The sequence below is a fragment of the Tachysurus fulvidraco genome, chromosome 26 (genome assembly GCF_022655615.1).
Source record: "Tachysurus fulvidraco isolate hzauxx_2018 chromosome 26, HZAU_PFXX_2.0, whole genome shotgun sequence".
NCBI lineage: Eukaryota > Metazoa > Chordata > Actinopteri > Siluriformes > Bagridae > Tachysurus > Tachysurus fulvidraco.
This window is the reverse complement of record NC_062543.1, coordinates 8,380,103-8,404,610: the sequence shown is the minus strand read 5'-3', so window position 1 is coordinate 8,404,610 and position 24,508 is coordinate 8,380,103. Positions and strand designations below refer to the sequence as shown.

The window sequence follows — 24,508 nt, the reverse complement described above, 5'->3', positions numbered from 1 at the left end:
TGTGTGTGTGTGTGTGTGTGTGTGTGTGTGTGTGTGTGTGTGTGCTGCTGAGACTATGTTCTACACAAAGGCAATTAAAGTGTAGTGATATGCATGCCGCAGCTCTGTTCTGCTGGCAGAGAGAAGCAAGAAAAGGAAGAAAATATGAATTCTGAATAAGCTGCTCTGCAGGCAATGCCAGCTATTGATGTTTAAGACACACTCACACCAAATATAAATATGAAACACACACACACACACACACACACACACACACACACACACACGGAAAACATTTACTCTCCCCAGGGGAGCATGGGTCTGGAGGCCTAATAATCAGAGGAATTATAATGGAATGCAGACATGCATATGTGTTTGCATACACACACAGAGAGAAAGAGAGAGAGAGAGAGAGAGAGAGAGAGAGAGAGAGAGAGAGAGAGAGAGAGAGAGAGAGAGACATGCTTGCATATTTGCACAGAAAAATAAATTGAGCATAAGGACACCAAAGGAACACTCATTTAGAGAGACTATTTACAAAAAACATATAGCAATGTGTTTGGACATATGTGCATATGTCTGTGTGTGTTTGTGTCCATGTTCCTGCTCCTCCTGCCTGTGTGCGTACATGCGCTGTGCTGTCCTTGTAACCTCTAGAAAAAAAAACATGCCAGGATTTGCACAACACCCAATTCGTCTGGCCAATATTCCCCAGTTATCAGACACAGCTCACACCTACACATGCCACACACTCTCCCTTGCTCTTCTCTCTCGCTCTCATTCTCTCTCTCCCTCTCTCTCTCTCTTTAGCTCCCTCTCCATTTGTATGACCGTGTTTTGAAACCTGGCATGATGACATGCTCTGAGGATGGAGAGCGAGCAAGAAAGGGTGAGAAAGAGAGAAAGGAAGGAGTTTTTTTTACCTGGCTGTGGTCTCCAGGCTGCCGCTTGTCTGCAGGCGAGAGAATTAGCAACCCAGCATTGCAGTGTGCACTCAGTCTCTTCATCAGCTGATCATTCAGAACACACAGGCAGAGAGGGGGGCGAAAAAGCGCCCAGCTGTTCATACACAAATCAATTGACGCGGGGCTGATGAGCGAGAGAGAGAGAGAGAGAGAGAGAGAGAGAGAGAGAGAGAGAGAGAGAGAGAGAGAGAGAGAGAGAGAGAGAGAGAGAGATAGACAGAGGGAGACAGAAGGAGGGAGAGAAAGATAACTGCCGTAAAGTGTCTTTTCTTTCTAGTCGTCCCTGTGGAAAGGCCTGGATCTTGGTTTCCTCTCTGTTTCTCCCCCTCTCTCTCTCACACACTGCATGTTTTAATATCGACTGTCGCAATCTGATTTTTCTCTTTTTTCTGTACTCCCCCTCTCCTTGCTTGTTCTCACTCCCTCTTTCTTTTTTAACATTGCACTTTTAAAGTAGTAGGATCCATTTTTTGCCCGTGTTGTGCTGGTCAAAAAAGAGGGATTGAAAGTGCTCCATGGTGATTCATACACACACACGTGACAGAATGGAAAAGCTCTTTGGTTGTCTGTGGAATTCCATGTTTATGTAATATAAAATGCCAGCTATTGCTTTTAAATCAAATACAGTAGTCACAAAAGAAGTCTCCCTGACTCCAACAATTTAAGGTATTACTAATTGCAAAACATTACCTGAGGTATTTAGCTTTAAAAGGACCAGCAGTGGCATTATATATGTTTGTTACTCTAAAAGAGAAAAATGGGAATCTGGAACTTAGTTGCTCAGTCACAAATATTCTTTCATTCCCAAGGTCACTGAGTGCAGCAAGTGAGCATTGGTTTCAAATTTATGTTAATTATATTTTGAACAATCTTAGGTAATCTCCTAAACAGCTGAAAGTGCTGTTTCATTTATCATAAATCCCACCAATCAAATCCATCAGACTTTAATCATTTTTCACTTTGTTGATATCACTTGCAGACAGGGAAAAAAAAATACTTGAGTAATTCTTCTTAAATACTATACTTAAGTATTGCTTTCTGAAATGTACAGTATACTTCACTTGAGGACATTATTTACATTGACATTGCTGTCCACTATCACCCAAATGAGGATGAGGTTCCGTTCTGAATATGGCCTCAAGTTTTCGTCCTCATATAATCTCATGGAGTTTTTCCTTGCCACTGTCACCTCAGCCTTGCTCATTTAGGATAAATCAAGAATCGTGTTAGTTCTGGCAGGCCACGTAGTCAAGTGTGCATCAGCTGTTAATCAGCTGTCCATTTAAATTCCCATTCATAGAGCCGCTCTAGCGCTTCGCTGCTGCCGCGATCTAAACTCCCTCCTCCAACCCCGACTCCATGTGTTCGTTGTACCAGTTTACGTCATAAATCCCACATATTTTCTCCCTCTCTCTCTCTCTCTCTCTCTCTCTCTCTCTAACTATCTATCTATCTATCCATAGATAGCGAGCTTATCTATTACTATGTATGATTAGTGGTTCTGTTATACGGGGGTCTATTCTATTTTCTAGTTGCTGCTCTCCCCGCACTGTCCACGCACTGTCCACGCATGCGGGCGCGTGGAATTTCTTGAGCAGAACAGAACCATACCGCCAACACTAACTGTATGCATATCTGTAATAAATTCTCTTTTGACAAAGTGGTCCTGACAGAAATATTAGAAAGAACTAAGTAATTATTTTAAAATTTAAAATTGTTATTCTGTTTCAATCTTTCTGTAAAGCTGCTTTGAGACAATGTTAAAAGCGTTATTTTAAAAATGTCCTCTTCATGTCCTCTTTCAACACATCCATGTCTCCTTGGCCTTCCTGTTGACCCCCTGAACTTCCCTCTCTCTCATTCGTACACATGTATTCTGTTTTATTTCGACTTACTTTCATTCAACTTCTTTGCAAAGCAGACCTCCACCTTTAAAGGTGTTCCTCCACCTGCTCCCTACTCTCACTATAGATCACAATGTCATCCGCAAACATCATTGTCCATGGAGATTCCTGTCTGACATCATCCGTAAGCATGTCCATCACCATAGCAAAAACAAGAAGGGACTCAAAGACGATCCTTGATGTAGCCCCACCTCCACCTTGGACTCCATTGTCTGACCTATGGTACATCTCACTGCTGTCATACTCCTCTCATACATACCCTGAATTACTCTGATGTACTTCTCTGCCACTCCTGACATCCTCATACAGTACCTATGCTCCACTCTCAGCACCCTGTCATTTGCTTTCACTAAATCCACAAATCCTTCTGACCATCTCTGTACTTCTCCATTAACATTCTGAGAGCAAAAGTTGCATCAGTAGTGCTTTTTCTGGTTGTGAAGCCATACTACTGCTCACAAATATCCGCTTCTGATTCTGCTACAGTTTCCCATAGCTTTATTGTGTGGCTCATTAATTTTATACCTTTGTAGTTACTACAACTCAGCATTAGAACACTTCTCCTCCATTCCTCAGGCATCTTCTCACTCTCTAAAATCGTCTTGAACATCCTCGATAAAAACTCCACTGCTGTTTTTCCTATACAGGTGTAGAAAAATATTGTTTGGGTTGTTAATAAGGTTGGGAGTTTAAGCCTCAACACTGGCAAGCTGCCACTATTGGGCCCTTGAGCATGGCCCTTAACCCTCCCTGCTCAAGGGGCACATTATCATGGCTGAGCCTGGGCTCTGACCCCAACTTCCTTAAATGAGATATGTGGGAAAAAAGAATTTCTGTAATGTATATGTGAAAAAAATGATCTTTCTTCTTCTAATAACAATAAAAACAGTGACACCTTCCAAAAAACTGAACGTAGCCAGTGTCAAAGACCTAAAATCTATAGACTTGAACAAAAAGCTCATATACAGAACAAATTATTTGCAATAAATACAAGACACAGTTTGGTATAAATAGACATACAAATCAGGAAGATATCTTTCATTTGTGATTTGTGACAAAAACAGAAATTGTACAACAATCTTTTCAGGCAGTAGGGCATAGCAGCATTAATATCAGAAGCATCTTATCACAGCTTTAGATAAATAATAAAACTATTCAAATAAAAACATTAAGTAATTTCATTTAAAAAGCAGTTACTTTTTAATGTGTATGTGTCAGTATGTGTAAAAAAATTCTTTCATCTGAGTATATTTTTTGTCTGGGTACTACCATTTTATTTTAAGACATATAACAGATATATATTTTCACTTTTCCCTTGTTGGGATTTCTGATTTAAAGCTTTGTAGAGACAGGTTTTTGTCACTCAGTGTACCCAAAAACATCAAACATTCACTGAAAGATTCTATTTCAATGACTCTGCAAGCACCCTAGGTCATTTTCTAAGACACTTTATGACAATAGCTCCAATTATGAGAAACGCTGGTCTCTGTAGCACCTCATGCTCTATATAAACTGATGAATCACATAATCTGAACCACCACCATCAAAACAACCTAAATTGTTTACTACAATTCAGTACATGGTGTTTGCTTTACATTATCTGTTGTGGCATAGAATGATTTTAAATTTCATCATAGTTTTCTACATATTACTTCAGTACATTTGCACACCTATAATCATGTTTATTCCTTACATTTATTACAAACCTGCTTTTTAATTATATAAAACTGTAGATGAAGTAAATTTATAATAATTTTCCTTAAGAATATTATAGTCTCATCTGTTCAACCCCTGAGGCAGCTTTCATGAGTGGGAACATTTTTTTAATTGCAATTTTGCCATGGCAACAGTTGTAGCACCAAGGACAGAGCACAGTGATCAAATATTAATTCAGCATTATTCCAAGAATCGTGTTAGAGTTGACAGTTAGCAATTAAACCAGCACCAATAGGGCAGTGTGTATGATTACCTAGTGCAATGCTGTTATAACAATATAATTCATATTCATGCTATATACTGTGATGGACTGGGGCATTTTTGTAAAAAAAAAAAAAAAAAAATCTCTGTCAGTTACCATGGCAACAGCACATTTTACTGCCTGCAGAGCTGTAACACTCTCTATAGCATTCAATACACATGCAAGCATACACACGCACATACGCACACACACACACATTCACTCACACACAAAGAGATAGAAGTACAGACTTTATTTTGTAGTTTAATGAACTATAAAACAATTTCAAATGGACAAATAAGTAAAAAAAAAATACATAGAAGTAAACAAACGTGGGATAGGCTTGACCCATTGATTTGATTCACTGCAATTTCATAAAAAATCTCAATTCCAGTTTGTTCTCTTCCTCTGGTGATCTTTAAGCATTGTATGAATTTAATAATAACAGTATTGTACCAGTCAGTGGGCCACAGTCTTCAGGACCACCCTGTATAGTCTTTTTATGATGTAAATGTAATGCAAGAGAAGCTATCTCAGGTATGCAGGACACTTCCTTGCCAGACCACCAGAGGGCAACCCTGCACATTTGAGTTAAAGTCTTCTTTGGTTTTATGATCAATTTCCTGTGTTCACTGTGCTCAATTCTTCTGTGTTTAGTGATTTAATGACTTATTTAAATTCGTATTTTTCAGAGTCTTTGCTTAGCTTGGTACTCTGTGTGTTTGTTGAACCAAGCCCTGTTCTTGCAGCTTTCATTCCACCAGGTTCAGGTTAAACAATAACAATAAGCACTCCTCAACCTGTACAACAAGCAGCAATTCTCTTTCTGGAGGAGCAGGCTGTTTCTGAAGAAGTGATGTCTGGCATTCCAGAGTCTGCTGCAGCCCACTGAATATCCAGCTGTATCCCCTGCTTTCATGTCACTTGTGGCACTAAACATGATGGCCTTGATTTTTAACTGTCTTTTTCTGGATTCAATTTGTACCCAGTGTGTTTGGTGAACCTAGTCCCTTTCTAGTTTTTTGAGTATGTCTGTATGTTGGTATTATTTGTTAATTGCTTTCTTTTATTACAGTTCTTGTTTGTAGTTTTCTGCATTTGCATTCTGTCCCATCAAAGTAGCCACTCTGCCTCCTCACACAGCTGAGGTCATCGCTTTATGAAGGACATGGCTTTGCTCCCTCACTTGCGTGTGTTTCTTATCCCCCGGGCTTCATTGTGATCCCCACTCAACCCAGAGCTACAGGCCTGGTCAGGTGTTGGTGCTTCCAGACCTGAACCTTAGAGAGGCACTCTGTCACAGATATTCAAGACACTTTCCAGCCAGACCACCAGATGGCAACCCTGCACATTTGAGTTAAAGTCTTCTTTGGTTGTATGACCAATTTTCCGTTTTTATTGTGTAGACCCGTTCTGTGTTTAGTGATGTCACCTTATTTAAATTCCTATTTTCACATTGTCTTTCCCTAGCTTCGTACTCTGTGTGTTTGTTAAACTAAGTCCTGTTCTTGCAGCTTTCATTCCACCAGGTACAAGATAAATTCCATCAAATCCAACAATAAGCAGTCTTAACCTGTACAACAAGTAGCAACTCTGTTTCTGCAGGAGCAGGCTCTGGAATGCTGACTTGCATTCCAGAGTCTGCTGCAGCCCACTGAATATCCAGCTGTGTCCCCTGCCTTCATTTCATGTGTGGCACTAAACAAGATGACCTTGGAGGATGATCCAAGGACAAAGGGGCCTTTTTGGAGCTCTTTGAGCATGTGGAAGTAGCATGGAAATAGCTCTGATACTACTTCTCATACTATCTGGGGGAGCCCAGTTTGCTACCCAGCAGATGCTGACACAGTCACAGCTGGAGTATTGCAGCATCAAGAGGGTGGTCCTGTAGCACATCAGAAAGACACCTAAGGAACACTGCTAATATTTTCAGTCACTGCAGTTTCCCAAAGTCAGCTGTTCTTTCACTTACACACAGCAGCTGAAGGACTCCTGCTACTGGTGTTTGAGAAGAGTATGCAGAACATATCATCAAGATGATACTGGAGAAATTCATGTTTCAACTCAAAATAGTGGCACTTGCACCATTAGGTGGTACAGCAGACCAGCCCATGCCATATAGTGGTTGTCAAACAAAACTGTAGCAGTTTACTTGAGGTCCTGAAACATAAGCCACATTTCCACTAAAACTTTTACTAGTGCTTGAAACACCATAAAAAATAATCCATAGGCAGACTTTAACAAACAAGTTGAAAGGTGTGGCACTCCCATACTTATACACCATACCATACTTTTACACCTGTGGGGTTGGCCCTTTGATACTGTGGGCAGACTGATGTCTATTGCCTGACACTTCAGGAGTCCTACAACCTTACTGTGATGGCCTTGTGCATTGAGAGTATTGGGCTTATAACATTATTCTGGAAGGAGCTTTGTAATCTTCATCCTCCACATTCCCCAGAAGCCAGCTATGGAATCTCTCCACATGTGTTGAAATCCCTTCCTAATAGACCAAAACATGATGTGGGCAAGAGTATCAACATAGACATTTAGCCGGCACCCCATCAAGGGAACCTCAGCAAGGGCTGAAAGGAGTAAGCTTGACCAGTGTCAAAACTCACATTTCCTACCCAATATTAGGTGTTTCAAACCAAAAATTCCACATGGAATGTTCATTCTTAATCTGTGCTGTACTTATCAAGGTATCATAATGAAGCTCGATTTCAAAAGATAGCATCAGATGATGGCCAGACACCCCTCTATTGTGCTGTGCTGGATCTCCTACACTATGGTCTTCTGGCTGAAGTACAACACTGAGCATTCCTATCCCTCCACCACCTAGGGGCCACCAGTCCCCTATCCAACACATCAGTCTGCACAACAAGTCAGGAGAATGCAAGAGTGGGCTACACTGTTTTGCACACTAAGATGCTTATTATGAAGAGCATTTGCAATCTATAAATTAAAAGTGAATACATTAAGAATAAAAATGTACTTTAAATTGCATTAGTATGCACATTCCTAGACTAATGCTAAGTTAAAGCACCCTTAAAAATGATCACTGCACTCAGTATTTGTTATAAATAATCAATATATTGCCATTCTTCCTTGTAAAATAATTCTAACGCCCTGATCCATGAGAGGTGCTCCCCATGATACAGTGCCTCTAATTTTAGAACAGCTGCAGACAGCCCCACACCATGCTCCTATAATGCACCCACCAGCATTCCCTTTAGTAATGCTTAACATTTCTGTCAATTTTTCCCCAGAATACATGAATTGTTTAGAAATTTATATTGATTGTACACTTTTCACCTTCATTTTTCACCCAATGAGCAGGGATGTACCATATACATGTATTCAAGGGTGTAATGCAGAGGTGTCTAATTCTATTTGGAAATGTCCAGTGTGGGTGCAGGTTTTCATACCAATCAAGCAGGAGTCACACCTGATTCTGACCATTTAATCAGTTGATCTTGGTTTTCAGTAGATTCAGATGTGGCATCTGCTTGGTTGGAATGAAAACTTACACCCACGCTGGCCATTTCTAGACAGAATTGGACATCCCTGCAATACCCTTGAATACAGGTATATGGTACATCTCTGCTCAATTTGGGATAGGCCTGTGTTACTCTCTGCAACACCAGTACACCTGCTCGGGCATTACTCCTACACTTACTCTGGGAGAGAAAGTAATAGAGGGAGATGGAAAAGTCAAGCAGGAGATGCAGTAAAGTCCAGGGAACTGGCATTATGGTAGTAGAGCCCAAATGCCCCCAAGGAATTTCAAATCTATTGAGTAATTCTATGTTGGTGATTCTGTCCTGCCAATAAATTACTGGTAAAGATAAGGTACTGGTAAAGAGTCCAGGCTTGAAAGATGTACAGAAGCAACAGGAAAGCATTAGAATTTAAAGCATTTAATTAAACTTTGAGTTTGGTGGTCATTGAGACGTTATAGTATTTAAGAACTATTGAATATTTGTGCCATTGGTGGACTTGCATTTTGTATTGTAGCTGAGATTTCTTCATCAAGGAAGGCATTAATAGAGATCACACTTCCAAGGTAATTGAAGCTGACCACACAAAAAAAAACTGCTAAGATTATTAGAAAGTGATTTGATAAGCCAAGCATATTCCAAGGCCTCCACAATCTCAACAACATTTCAGCAACATTGATCTTTTATGAGAAATTCTGGAGTGCAGACTGTTAAGAATATATCCCCAAAAGAACTTAAAAATTTCCATCATAAAAATGGTCTAGCATTCCAAAACATTGTAACTGCCGAAAACAATCCAAGAAGAATAAAAGTTGTTCAGGAGAAAAAAACTGCCCCTTATTTTAATCACTTCAATAATTAACAGACAGAACCATATAATATTCAATAAATTATTTCTGCCTATTATTTTGTAGGTTACGTGGCCTAAAATATAATATACAAATTGTAGGTAGTTTCATTGACATATACTACCACAATAAATACATTTGTGCAGTATTTTGCCATAATATGTACAGTAGTAGGGTAGAATTTAGAATTTTGCTGGGCATTAATATATTACATGACTCATGCTTCAATTTTAAATTACCTTTATTAACAGCATGCTATAAAAACAATTTTGAGACTATTTGAATTATATGGAAATTTGAAATTATATGTATCGTTCTCTGCATGTCGCATGCTATAATATAATACACAAATATAAATCCATTAGCTGAGTGCATCTGAAAATTCATAATCTAAGTAAATGTTCACATGCATATTGCTCTAATGCTAAAATGACATGATTATGATATTTAGTCATCTAGTTAAATATCGTTAGTAAGGTTTTCAATTCAAATGACATTTTAATGTCATTTAACACTGCATATTGCATAGCCTGTGTGTGATGTTACCTGAGAGAGCCTCAAGTTATTTTATTAATAATGATAAAGTAAATTACAGACAGCATGCAGTGTTTTCTGGTTATTCCATGGAGTGTCTCTAGGCTTCAGTTGTTCACTGCCTGATTTAATATCTGGAAATGTAATAACATTTAAATATAACATATAAAAATTACTGCAATAATTCAATGTATACAGTATGTGTATATGCTGGTACAAGTGAAACAATGCAAAGGAGAAAAATATTGTCCTGTACTCAGGATTATTTTTCTGTTGAATTAAAATAAGTATAATAAATAAGTGATACAGTAAATCATTCACTGTAGATTTACTGTAGGTTTGATTTCCTTATATCTGTCCTTCATGCATGTTATACAATTATGCAACCAGTTTTGTTTGATAAAAATTCAGAAATTTCATTTGCAAATACAATATAATGCCTAATATTTCAACAGAGCTTATAGTGAGATGATTATTTTTGGATCATCCATCCATATATTTATTTTATACAGAGCTTATCTTAAACGGGTTCACTTGGAACCTATTGCCTATTACAGAGGACTCAGGGCACCTGCAGAAAACCCCTGAAGCATGGGGTTAAACCCCAACCCCAAAAGTGGCAAATGTGATAACTACTTAGCCACCACTATTGGATCATTAGGATATAGGTAAATACTGTCTTCTAGGCCTTGCTTTTACACAAATCTCGTGAAAGTGTCAAGACCAGATTTAAGGTAGCTGTCTATGAAGATTTAAAAGGACCAGGCATGCAGTAATTGGAAATAAATTAAACAAATCAATGAAAAAGGCCTGTAGTTGTTGAAGTGTCCAGCTTCAAGAAATAGCCTGCAAACACAAAGATATAAAGGTTAAATACATTTTCAGCTTATAACTAATGTTACAGTCCTCACTGCATTCCATGTGACAGTATCACAGTCAATAGTCAAAAATATGAATGATCCTACCAATGGCTGGCCCATTCCATAGTTTATATGTGCATACATGAGCATGGCAATGTCATTGTGGCCAGCATCCAAGGCTATGGACATTGCAGTGCTGTCATCCTACCAGAAACACAAAGATACACACATCAAAGAATTTGACAATGATGTAAAAAAATGTGTTGCTTGAAACCATATAGGCTGCTTACATTGTCTCTCAGAGTGGCATCACAGCCTGGCTGAGCCAGTAGTAGACGAACAATATCAACATGACCATGCTCACTGGCACACATGAGTGCAGTAGAGCCCTCATCATCCTGAATATTGACCTTTGACCCCGTAGCTAGAAGAATTTTCACCATGTCCATGCGCCCATGACTGACCGCCAGCATGAGAGCAGTCTGACCAGCCTACAATATGAGAACAATAGTATACAAATATATACAAGACACATATTTACACTACACAGAGACAGACACAAAACCTGAATGGCTTTGGCATTGACGTCTCCCTTCCTGAAGAGTCCCTCTACCACGCTCATGTCCTCCTTGGTTTCCACAGCAGCCAAAGCAGCCAACATGATGGGAGTGTATCCAGCCTTATTCTGCTGATTTACATTACATACGCCTGTACATCCAGACACAACAATCAGCTTGCATTAATAACAAGGAAATAATACTAATATAATAAGCAAGCAGCACTATTACTGAGATTGATTATAGTAAAGGAAAAACTCAACACTCCATGTTATGGCAAAAATTTCTGTCACGTATTTATTGTTTCTGCAAGTCCACTTGCCTTTGGGGAAGATAATAAAACCCTGATTCATCCTAATGAACAAATGTTTTTTTTTCTTGGGCACTTTTTCAGTTTCTCCCATAATAATAAATGTAATAAAGCATATAACCAATGTAATAATAACAAAGCTGGCTCATTTAACTTGAGGTTGCTTGACAACATATGATGTTAACTTTTTCTGAGACAGACAACAAATTAATTACTCAGACTCTTTGATAAAAAGAGTAAAAATATGTACCTGCATCCAGCAGTTTCTGTACCACCCTGAAGTTAGAATGGGACACGCTGTAATGCAGTGCTGTGTTGCCATTCTGGTCAGCCATGTTAGCCACCTGAGTAAGAACAGCAGGTGATACATGACGACACATGCTCAGAAAACCATCAACTGCCTCTGGACATGCTTTCTTCTGACTGGACTCACAGAACCAGTCTTGCTGGATTATGTTCAAACAGGAACGCTTTAAAGAGACATAAAATCAGAGAAATTAGAGAAATTATTCAATACCTAGAACTCTTCTTGTTCCTGAACAGTTTTTCTGTGTGGCAGGCTAAAAGAGGCCAGTGCCATTATGGAATATCATTGTCATAATGGGCAGAATTTGGTCTGCAACAATTTTCAATGTCAAATTAACAACCACAACTCCCTTGACCAGGTACCAGCTCTTCCCCTTGTTATTCACACGCACACGCACACACACACACACACACACACACACACACACACACACACACACACACACACACACACACACACACACACACACACACACACACACACACACACAGTTCTAATGCTTATGTACCCACTGTAGGCACTTTCAGAGGTGGACAAGTATTAGTTTGGGGCACAGATCTGTGGCTATGTAGCTTCATACAGTACATAGGAAGCCTCAATGCATTGTATGTTCTGACGCCTTTCTGTCATAGCCAACATTAGCTTTGTTATTCTGTTTCTATGTTTATGAGTTGTACCACTTACTGGGAACATCCCACAATGCCATTTTGGACATGCTCTGTGTAGTCATTTATCTAGTCATCAGCACAATTTGGTTATTGTTGAAGTTGCTCAGATCCTTACACTTTCCTAAATTTCTGGCTTCCAACACATCATTTCCAGCACACCAAGACTTCTCAAATGCTAAAAAGATAATCAAATGTTATTCACTTCACCTGTCGGTGGTCTTAATGTTATGGCTGATCAGTATATATGTCTCATTCTATTAAAGCAAGTGTTCAGATGATTGATTTTATATAAAATGGATATATAATATAATGCCAACTCCAAGTGCAAAATAGAACGTGGGGCATAGAAGCCTTTATTATTGCCACATACATTACAGCACAGTGGAATACTTTTCTTCACATACCCCAACTGAGGAGGTTGGGGTCAGAGTGCGTGGGGCAGTTATGATACAGCGTCCCTGGAGCAGGGGGGGTTGAGAGCCTTGAGAGCCTTGCTCTCGCAGAGCCTTAACCATTTGAGCCACCACTGCCCAAAAATATCATTAGTGCAAAAAAACACATAAAAAGTTTTCCGCTTTTCACTTGTCAATGATATAATTTATATTGAAATTTAAAAAGCATTTTACTAGCGATCTCGACTTTTGGACCCACTGGGTGTGTGTATGACCATGATCCATTTTACATTTTGTTTTCTTAGAATACATGTATTTAATTAAATTTAGATTTCTCAAATTTTCAGTTTGACCCAGTTTGTTCTACAATCTAAGCTAAAAACTGCTTACCAGTAGGTAATTGCAGGTTACATGTGACAGCATGGTAATGTGAAACCCAAGAGAAAATAGTTTATACTTAGTTTATGTCAGACAGCAAAGTGCAGTTTTACAATTCATAGTCATCTAGAAATGGTCACCACAAACACACCCATAACTCCCACTATTTTTCTTTCGAATAAATTTATTTTCAGCTTTTAAAGTACGTACATAAGTCCGCTCCTGTTTATGAACCACTGTTATAATCAAACAGTTGTTCATGTAAAGTTTAGCTGATCCATTAGCAGCCAGTAAAAAGTGGCCTCAATAGCTCAAATTTACTCTCCTCTATAAAGAAAAATCAAGAATACTATAATATTTGTTTTCCTGATTACAGCCCCCAGTATTCATATTTTCTAGATTTTACCTTTAAACATATTTGCATATAAATAAATAAAAAACGAGTCTTATCCCACCTCTTTTTATCCTTATTATCCACTTATTAGACTTAATATCTTTAAAATGATACTTTAAGTTGCAATATTGAGAATATTGTCAGGCAATTAAGTCTAGATTAAATGAAACGTAACAATGAGAAGTTCACAAAAAATTCTATTTAATAGAAATGAATTATCATTTAAAATGTATCCCTAGGCAAGGCACAGTAATGTTAGAGGTATGTTTCAAAGTGCAAGGATTCCACATTTCACAGACTGCAGAAGAATTTCTCAAGAATTCACAAGAAATTTTTTATGATGATAACAGCTTAAAGCCCAAGCAGGGAAGAAACACTGCTTACAGTCTACAAATATGCTTTAGGTTATAGGGACTTACCAGTTCTCGGTTAGATAAAACTTTGGTGTCATTTAGGTGGGCTTTTAATTTGTGACATGCAGAAATCACCTGGTCGCTCATCTCATAACTAAAAAAAATGAAACAATTCATACTTAGTGGTAATATCGAAGCATAACAGAAAATTTTAAACCAGCAAAGAATATTCAAGGGGGAAATTGTGTGTATGGAAATGTGTTTTCGTATCAACCAACCCTTGTCTTCTCTCCATTTTAGAAGATTTTGTACTGGTCTTGTGGCCCTCCTCTATCTGCTTTATTCTTTTCCTCCTCTCCACTTCAGAATCAGTCCTTTCAGAGAAGGATTCTTCAGTAATTGATAGACACTCAAACCTACAACTTAGACATAAAGGACTAAATCAGTGTTCAGAAATCTGTTGTTCATACCTGAATACCTAGATGTCATGTTACTTTCAAGTCATTAGCTAAAAAAAGCGAAAGGGAGCTGAAAATTAAATTCACAGGAAGAAAGCTGTGATTCAAGAGTATTCTTGGATGTATTAATGAGCTGTAAATGATATGGGTATGCAAATACTTTGCAAATGTGATTATAAAGCAAAATACAAATAATAATTAATATTAATAATTAGTTATAACAAAAATAATTAATGTAGCAATGGGCTAAAAAACATGCAATACCATTAACTCAATACACCCAGCTACCTATTTGTGCAATTTTTGAAGAGATGTTGAAAAAACTGGCTCATCCTCACCCTGCAGAAAGAGGCTTGAGGGACTTCCTGTTTTCTGCACATCTCAGAGATATGTCCTTTCTTGTAATAATGGATCTGCTGGTGCTGGTGCCATTATCATCTTGAAGACAAGGAAACCCATATTACAAATTCAAGTTCCAGCTATAATGGTAATCAGGTTCAGTTTCGTTAAATAGATGCTCTCTAAACCATTTATTAACAAATATAAAAGAGCAGACTGATCATTTTCAGTAAGTAAGATTTGTGCATTTGTCTCTTTAGACTGCAGTAGCACCTGTTTAAGGCCTTTTTAAAATGATGAGGATTTTAGATTTGTGTGTTCCTTTCTTCACCATGCACAGAGCAGCTAGACACAGAATAGATCGTATTTATGTTCTCTGTGTGCCACAGACCACTGGGCTATGAAAGTTTTCCAAACCACAATGGTATCCAAAATATTCTAAGTGTAGGGCTCATCCAGCCAAAAGGCAAACCAGAGAGAGCTATTTCTATCTCCTGTCTGCATTCCACTTTTTAGAAAGGAAATAATGGAGTCTAACTCTTCTTCTAACAAATACTGGAAAGTTTTACTTGAATGCAAAAAATGCTTACCATTGAAATGTCCCATTAAATTCTTTGATTTAAGCTGCATGCTATCATTGGATTTTGAAGAAGGGTCATGCCCAGGTACTGGGAATGTTAGAAAGAATGTTTATGTGATATTGCACATAATATCATCAATGACATCCTACATAAAAATTAATAGAATAGAATTGAACAGAATATTGCACCAAAACTATAATTTTTTTAGAAACTGTCTGCAGGTCTCCAATAAAAAAATATGAAAATCAAATGCATTACCTCCATGCTGTGTGTCCAGGAAGGGCTGGGGTTGAAGAGCAACCTCATCCTTCTGTTTAAAATGGCTGCTAGTTAGTAGACTTTGTTGCTCTTTTAGCAGTCTCTGCATACGGTCTATGTAATGATCTAGGCCAGGCTCTGTCTGTGGATGTAGAAGGTGTACAGGCATCCACATATGCCCATTCATATCCCGTATTCTCCCATCACCCACCTCGACTCCAATACTTCGGGTCTTGTTAGGATCTGGTAAGCGGGATGGGCCACATGCCATGTTCCGTGTCCGGAGCCCAACCAAGAAATTCTCATTAATGTTAGCCAATCCAACACCAGTATCTCGAGTCATCACTTTGTGGGTGCCAGGGGTGACTGTTCTTCCCTTTAGGTATACAGGAGTTCCCACTCCAATGGAACACATTTTTGGACCCACTTGTTGATCAACAACTTTACCATCACCAATTGCAAGGGTTCGAGTGGTTATTTGGGCAGTGTTTGTATGCCTCGCCTGTGTAAGCATATTTCTTCGGATGGTGCTTGATTTAACTGGTGAAGTACTAGTACAGCAGGAAGCTGTATGGACCTCAGTGTTGGTGTATTGGGACATGGTTTGTGGAGTCAGTATTACACCAACATCTATACCGCTGACAGGTTCAGTGACATTACCCTGGGAAATCAAAGGCTTTACCATGTTGACATTCACATCCACAGTGCAATCACCACAGCCTACTGTTCTACTAGATGACGTCTTTTTCATCAGATTCTCCATCGACACTATTGTCATAATACCAACATCACAAACACTAACAAACGTCCCAACACCTTGACTGCAAGTTGGCACATATTCTGTTCCTACACACTGAGCCCTCTTTTCCACCTTCTTCTGTATCTCCCACATTTCAATGGGTGTGTCTAGGCCAGAGGCCACATCACATGTCTCTGGCTGGCAGGTCACTCCTACAGTGTTAAGAGTTTGCACAGCCCCTTCCCCAACAGCAGCATGTACAAGTTCAACATGATTTCCAATGCCAATTGTCCTTATCAGCATTCCTGTCTGAGTTGCAATGCTTTGCACCTCTGGTTGTAAACTAGAATTCTTGGTAGCCCCAGCTTCTGGAATCTCACTCTTTAGCATGCACAATTCTGCTTTAAGCATTGCCTCTTTACACTCCAATGTTTGCACCTTGTCCTTCAAAACTTGAATAGTTTGTGGTTGAATCTCAAACTCCAACATAGTGTCTGACACCACCCCCAACATGGACTCAGTAACACCAACTCCTACTGTCCGTACATTGAGTTTGTTTTCTGTAGCAACATCCTTACAACAACTTCCTGAATGCACAAATTCCTCAACCATATTCTCCTGATCACTGATAGTCATATGCATTTCAGCCTGTTGTTGTTTAAATGTATTGCATTCCCAACTGTCAACCATTTTAGCAGGTTCCTTCTGGCCCTCATCATCATTTTCTGGCTTGGAATAATACACAGTACTTCCTGTGCTATATGCTCTTTTCCTGACTACGCCATGCAAATTTGGATCTGGATTACAATCTAAATTTTTACTCTCTAGGTTTTTTACCAATGCTCTAAGCTGTTTCCTTTCTTCCTTCAAGACAGAGATCTTAACTTGCAATACAGGTATGACCTTTACTTGTTCTTCCATCTCTTTCAGCCTTTCTAGAGCAACCACCATTTGGTCCCTGACCAATTTAAGATTCAGTGGACTAACAGTAGTCACTGGATTGGTCCTGCCAGAGCTCATTGGGCTGGTTCTTGAAGATCTGCTTCCTGAGGAAGACTGATCAAGATCTGTTAGTTTAGACCCTTTATGGTTTTCCTGGGACTGTGTGTGATTAAGAGCATTGCAACTGGTTTGAGGTGGCAGAATATTACTTGAGGCTAAGCCAGCAAAACTAGCTAGCCTACACCATGGGTATGCCTCTGAAGTCACTGTCTGCAAAGAACTCTTCTCTTGCTCTAAACACTTTTGTGTTTCCACCAAAGCCCTTTCCACTAAAGAATTTTGTTTAGAAGTAGTGGATCGGCGAGTCTTCCCATCTGAGCTATTCTGGCAAACATTTAGGGCTTCTTTATGTGAAGAACTTTCAGAAGTGGATTTAGATGAGGAATGGGAGGGAGGAAGTGGAGGTTTTCTTCTGTTAACAGAAGACGAGGAGGAGGAAGACGAGGTGATACAGGAGTTCCTAGTTTCATTGTTGCTTACAGATAACCCAGAGGAGGCCCAGTGCAAAGGGTCAATCCCACTTTGTAGTTCAGTGAGTGGTTTGGCCCTGGGCCGTCTGTTAAAACCCAGCTGCTGAATGATGCTAATATATTTGATGCCGTCCACGTATTTAAAATCTACTTCAATGTCATTGGTGTAAGGCGTACAAAAGCAAATGGACAAATTCTGGGAGGGTTCAGCACCATCTGTACAGCAATGGGGAAAAAAAACGAGTCATCATATCATATAGTCAAGAGTTTAACAAAAATATGTTGGCTATTAATATTGCTATACAGCTAAGCAAAAAAAAATTAAATTGGGTTCCATCTAAAGCTTATCTCTGCTGGTCACTTCTTGCAAAGTCAAATCTCCACCTAGAGCACATATGCTCACTACAAACCAAATTATCATTGTTTTTGATCAAGAAATATCATCAGCTCTTTACAGATTTTATCACAGTGGGAGAGTGATAAGAAGAAGGCTACTGCTAACAAAGGTTAATATACACTCCTGTGACTGTGTCTATTCCTAGAAGTCATCTGACAAAAACTGAGAGCTTGGAAAAAAGATTTTAGGCCATTTTGTCTAATAGCAAATTTTGGCATAGATCATAGTCCAAACACCCAGGTAACACCATTCTGAACCACCCAGGACAAAGGTGGTAAATTCATACTCTGGGTGTGTGAGAAACTGGAAATTTTGATGTCATTATTCACTTGAAAAAATTCCTTTCTAATAAATTTAAATTGCAACAACAAAAAGAGAAATAATCACTAGAGGGTGAATACATTCTGGAGGCACTGTACATTTTATTTGGCATACAAAGAGAATGATGGAATAGAAAAACGTCTGCAAACTTTATTCTGTTTCTATAGCCGATATACTAGGCTGCATACATTTTTATTGTCATTTAAATAAAAAGCATTTTACAAACTTCAACAACAAATAACTGTAAATAAATATGCAGAATAATTATTGCATATTTTGTTTAGATAATAAATAGGTTTTGCTCACCTGTCAAATAATGTAGTCAATTAGTGCATTCCATAGATAAATCATTTCTTAAACCAGTGACTGTTCTCTAGGTCTCTACTTTCACCCTTCAATTCTCTAGGTTCTTATACACTCCTCCCTCATACAATATTGCTCTCCTCCTCTAACCACCTATTCCACTCCTTCTGTCTCTTTCATCATCTCTAAGTAAATAACTAAACTGGACAAACTCTCCATAACCTCGATTGTAAACACAATAAGACAAAATTTATTTCTGCAGCTTTAAATTGTTCATTCTGTAGTCAAGACAACAACTATGATTTTAAAGACAGTTTGCTTTTTTTTTTTTATTCAGCTTACTTATGTATATGTCTGTTTTGTCTGCAAATCATAGCTGATGTTTTTTACAGTGTATTTCATATGCTGCTATTTATTTCTTGCTCATTTTATGCTTATTTGTTCTTTAAATGCCTGTATTGTGTGTCTTGAACATTTTATTTACGATATATTGTATACTATATACTGCAGTGATGCTACACAATGAACATAATAAATAAAGCTATTGAAAGCTCTTTAAATTCAGTATATTTCTGTCTATACTGTGTGTAGTATATTGCATTTGCAAAGCGCTTTTTATGTATAATCAGTTTTGGAAATCCCAATTTACATTATAAACCACTGATATGCCAAAAAAAAAAAAAAGCACACTAAACTATCTAAATAAATTCCAAATTAAATGTATTGGTTTAAAAAAAAAAAAAAAAAAAAAAAAAAAAAAGGGCGAACAAATGTGGAATTTGCTACTTGCAGCTTATAATAATATAATAATAACTATGATGAGCGGAAGTAAATGCTTATATACAGTTGTGCTCAAAAGTTTGCATACTCTGAAAGAAATTGTTAAACATTGACATTTATTTGGAAAATATGACTGATAATGCAAAATAATCTTTGCTTATTTTAGGATAGTGATCATGTGAAGTCATCAATTATCACATAGCTGTTTGATTCTTTTTTAAAACCTAATGATAACTGAAATCACCTACTGTAAACAACCCTGATCAAAAGTTTACATATCCTTGAAATGTTGGCCACATTATAAACACACAGGTTGACACACACAGGTTTAAACGGTTATTAAATCAAAGTTTTTACAAATGTGACTCATTGTATATGCAAATAGTGTCTGTGTGTAAATAGTCAGAGAGTTTCTCTGCTCATGAGGTGATGCCCTTACTATGCTATCAGAACTACTGGAAGACAATTTGCATTCTATAGCACGAAAGCTGCACATGGGACTCTTTCTAACATGCCAATGATCCAAGGTTGAAGGCAAGGTTGGCACTCTAATATCTACAGCAGGAAAAGGTGAAGGTTCTGGACTGGCCAGCACAGTCTCTTGACCTCGATATCAATAAGCCACAAACATGCAGTTTGTGCAAAACAAGCAAAGAATGTACAGGAACTGGAGGCATTTTCCCAAGCAGGCAGCTATACTAACTGAGATAATTAAGGATCTCATGCACAATTATTACAAAAGACTGCATGCTATCATTGTTGCTAAAGGGGGTACTAAGTACTAAAGGTATGCAAACATTAGAACAGGAATTATTTCCTTGTTTTCTTTTTTGTTATGTTTTGTTTGATGATTGTGCCACTCTGTTATGCCTTACATATTAACTTGAGTCCTATAGGAAATAAAATAAATGTTTTTATAATTGAAAAATGTTACACATCTTGCAAATTCTGCCAAGGTATGCAAGCTTTTGAGCTATATACTCTAAACTCTTGGCCAAACTAAAACCAATGAAGTACCCATTATCCAGTCACAGATCAACCTGCAGAAGCAACATTGTCATTATCTCCTTTTACAGCACAGTTCTTAAGATTAACTGGTGGCCTACACATCCCTGGGTCAACCAGTGAAGACCTTCACTAAGAAGGTCCTTGTGCCTTGTAGAAGCCAGAGATAGTGGCTGAATGAGTGGTAGTGAAACAATATGTCACCAAACCTCAGGCTGGCACAGAAAACTTGGTCCACTGGCACCACAGTGCCACACCCAGGACCAACCCTAAGCCACAGCAACTCCACAATACTGATCCATGCTGCTGGAGAAAGAAATTTCACAGCAGATACCAATGACCAAGGCCAGCCAAAAGAGAAAGGAATTGGATCCAGCATTTCCTGCCCAGAGTATGTTTTCCACTCCAAAATCTTATTGACTGGGGTTTATTCAGTAACCTGTGGTTTCATTGAAGCTACTGCCTACAAGCCTACATTTGATATGCCATATTATGTATGATGTTATGTTTGTGTGCAGCTTCACATCATGGTTTAAGAGACTTTGTTCTCCCCTGACTCATGTATATTTTTTGTAGTCATGCAATCATTTCAAAAGCAATGTTACCAAAACAAACATTTTGTCATTTTTATAGAATTTTTTTAATGTACTGCTATTATTCTTTTCTTGTTCTTCCTTACCTGTTCTATTTGAGCAGGTTTTGGTAGTTCTTTAATTTCTAGACCCAGGCACCTACACCTTCATCTGTTAGTGTTCAGTGAACATTACAGTCGCATTTTAAACAGAAATTTAATCATAGAAAAGACTAGTTTGTGTAATATATAACCTCCACAGTAAAACGGTTAACCACTGATGAACTGCAGCTGTTGCATTTCTAGTTTAGTATATGATACCTACTCCATTGCTTCCACCTACTGGTAAAAATTGGCATTGAAAGGTTGTTAGTCAAAACAAAATCTATCATACAAAATATCATGCTCCCAATTTTATGTCAGTGGCCAGTGTAATACACATGGAAGAAAGTTCTACATGCTTTCCACAGGACAACATGAGCGCATATAATTTTTTTCTGTATAAATTTAGATCAAATTATAAAATTTGATTTTAAATAAAGGAAAAATGTGGGTGTGGCTAGGTTATAGTTGCAACAGAGAATTTACGGATGCCAAAAAAGCTTAAGGAATTGGTTGTTTGGAAATCATGGTAGCGTTTTTCAGATGATGAAGGCACATACCCCACCCTACCCCCAACACATACACCATCCTGCGGTCTCTGCAGAAAAAATGGAAACCAGAAACCATCTTTGTAACTACCATTGTGTCAGCTGAATGTCTAAGCATAGGAAGAGTCACCCCACACAAGTTCATAAATTAGTCTTGATCACTGTTCCTGTATGAATAATATTTGTTTTGGTATACTCAATAAAATTATTTCACAGTATTGAACAATATGGGCAATGAGTGTGACTTCACAATTTTTATTTTTTTATATATAAATAGCAATAAATGCAATAAATTATATATATATATATATATATATATATATATATATATATATATATATATATATACACGTATATATATACACGTATATATATATATATATATATATATATATATATAATATATATATATATATATATATATATATATATATATACACGTATATATATACACGTATATATATATATATATATATATATATATATATATTATATATATATATATATGTATATATATATATATATATATATATATATATATATATATATATATATATATATATACGTGTATATATATATATATATATATATACGTATATATATTCTATTGCTTAAAGCACACTTTACCATCAATTTCCTTTTTAATACATATTCTGGGTTTGTGGTTGTCCTTTATTTAAAGTATAATAATGTATGGTGAATTCAATCCATATATATATATATATATATATATATATATATATATATATATGTATGTAAAGCAGTGTAAATTTATATGATTTTTCCCAACACTACAGTTGAGAGCTGCAGTTAAAGACCTTGCTTAAGGCACCAGCAGTGACAGCTTGATGTGGGATTTGAGCCCATGACCCTCACAATAGCTCTAATATATTTAATCCCTGAGATACCACTGAAACTACCTTTACAATATCATTCACACAGTGTTACGCCACATGATAGGAATATAACGTAGGAACTTCTGATTGAATTTATGATATAAATTAACTCTATTGCACCTAAAATTGTCTTGGTCTTGTAAAGGCAAAATGCAGTGGAAACAGTAATATATAGATAGCTGTTGATTTTTTTTTTTTTTTAAGGTAAGAGAAACACATATTTCATGTAAAACATACCTGCAGGAATTTTATGCATACATCAGTTGGGAGAAAAACTGACTGTAGGCACCAGCGTTCCTGATCATTTTGTTTGTTTTATCATTGGATCCTACTACAAAAATCCACAAAAGAATATATAATATACAAATATTAAAAAATTAAAAGAATTGATTAAATGTGTACACATATTATCTTACATTTTGGATAAATCGCATAAAAATAAACCCTCGTACCTTTTCAGCACTCTTCAAAAAGTCCTTCTAAAAACCATAATGCGTCATTGCTCTAATTCGTTCTCTAACTCGTTCAGAGTGATACTTAGTGCGTATTGATAGTGAATGTGTAAGCGCGCAAGTGAGGACATTCCGGTTACGTCATGACGCACAGGTACTCTGCGTTATTCCGCGTATTCCGCGTTATAGCCAGTGCAAAGGTATATATGAAATGTCGTCATTCACTGGGAAAAGCCAAGACTTTGTTGGGAAAAACGGTTACCCACTCCATGCATTTTAAATGCACTAATGCAGGTTCTTGCCAATCAGTTGAAATTAAAGAACTAGAGCATTACTAAATAGTTACACTGGACATGTAGTACTTTATATCACTCAAGAAAACAAGCTATTTGCGTGGACAAGGGTGTCCAATTTGATACAGTGCTTTAACCACCTAGTTCAGTGGTTAAGGCACTGGACAACTGGTTGGAAGGTTGTGAGTCAGAAACTCAGGACCACCAAGCTGCAAATGCTGGGTCTTTTACCCTGTTGTATACATGAGATAAATATAAATGTCTCTGGATAAGGATGTCTGCCGAATGCTGTAACTGCACTGTAGTACCAACTCCAAATGTACCAACTCCACACCTGATATCATTTCAACTCCACACAGCTCATCATTGACAACAGCTTTAGATGCTCTCATCTTCTTCCAGTTCATCTTCAGTTCCTTTAACTAGAGGGTGTCTATAAATGACCGATTCCGGGTTTTCGTTCCAGTCAAGCAGAAGCCACATCCGATACCACTTGTTTAATCAGTTGAACTTGGCTTTTAATCAACTCTCCTTCTGCTTGGTTGGAACAAAATCTAAAGCCCGATCATGCTGATCATCTTTTCCATTGTCCTACTCTACATTACAGCTATATTTTTACATTTGAAATACAATTTGATGATTCTATTTAGGGTTTATTGTTTAAAATCCACATTTCTGAATTTTGTATTAAGCACACTGAACTCCAACTCTTAGAAATTTCAAAACAAATTGACATGCGTTTTAATTAAAATATACAACATTTATATTTAAATACCTTTGACAGCTTACAAACTCCTGATTTCTACACCCTAAATATATTTATTAATTTTTAAATCTGACTTTTTCAGATTTTAATATGCGGACTATAACTCAATTTCAACCATAACTGGCATTGTATGATTTATAAATCACATTTAAATTGCTACGTTTCGATTTCTTAAACTTCAGCACCAGTACAAACATTAATGCAATAACCAAAGGTGTTTATGCCATTTAGGACTTTATTAGGTAATCAAACGGAAAATGTTCCTTAAACACAATCAGGAATTAGACACTGGCCAAGCTCACATTCCACAAACATCTTATT

At 37.4% G+C, this 24,508-nt stretch overlaps 2 protein-coding genes across 6 annotated transcripts in view; both read right to left on the bottom strand.

Annotated features, from left to right (window-relative positions):
- LOC113655064 (probable global transcription activator SNF2L2) overlaps window positions 1-24,508 on the bottom strand; it is a 40,960-nt gene that overhangs the window by 13,897 nt on the left and 2,555 nt on the right. The window contains exon 2 of one of the 3 annotated variants that reach the window (XM_047809059.1): window positions 903-1,157. In XM_047809059.1, coding sequence (XP_047665015.1) covers window positions 903-1,046 — 144 coding nt within the window. In that variant the 5' untranslated portion in view covers window positions 1,047-1,157. Of the gene's footprint in view, window positions 1-902; window positions 1,350-24,508 lie in introns of those variants that run through there. The other 2 variants (XM_027165343.2, XM_047809058.1) reach the window with 2 other exon arrangements.
- kank1b (KN motif and ankyrin repeat domains 1b) lies at window positions 8,788-24,288 on the bottom strand. 3 transcript variants are annotated; one of them, XM_027165604.2, is made up of 12 exons: window positions 23,129-24,288; window positions 22,914-23,007; window positions 15,543-17,969; window positions 15,294-15,371; window positions 14,703-14,802; window positions 14,185-14,328; window positions 13,973-14,060; window positions 11,665-11,884; window positions 11,113-11,255; window positions 10,838-11,038; window positions 10,653-10,751; window positions 8,788-10,533 (listed from the first exon to the last, which is right to left on the bottom strand). In XM_027165604.2, the coding sequence occupies exons 2-12, from the start codon at window positions 22,930-22,932 to the stop codon at window positions 10,522-10,524; spliced, it is 3,531 nt and encodes a 1,176-aa protein (XP_027021405.2). In that variant the 5' UTR covers window positions 22,933-23,007; window positions 23,129-24,288; the 3' UTR covers window positions 8,788-10,521. The 3 variants fall into 3 exon arrangements, with proteins under 3 accessions (XP_027021405.2, XP_027021407.2, XP_027021408.2); XM_027165606.2 differs by having other exon boundaries at window positions 14,185-14,322; XM_027165607.2 differs by lacking the exon at window positions 15,294-15,371.

What these genes read in the sequence shown, in the direction of transcription:
- kank1b (XM_027165604.2), bottom strand. An exon ending in CCTGGACACACAGCATGGAG is followed by an intron (nt 15,372 to 15,542) that starts GTAATGCATTTG and finishes TAACATTCCCAG; the next exon opens with TACCTGGGCATGACCCTTCT. An exon ending in TTTAATGGGACATTTCAATG is followed by an intron (nt 14,803 to 15,293) that starts GTAAGCATTTTT and finishes CTTGTCTTCAAG; the next exon opens with ATGATAATGGCACCAGCACC.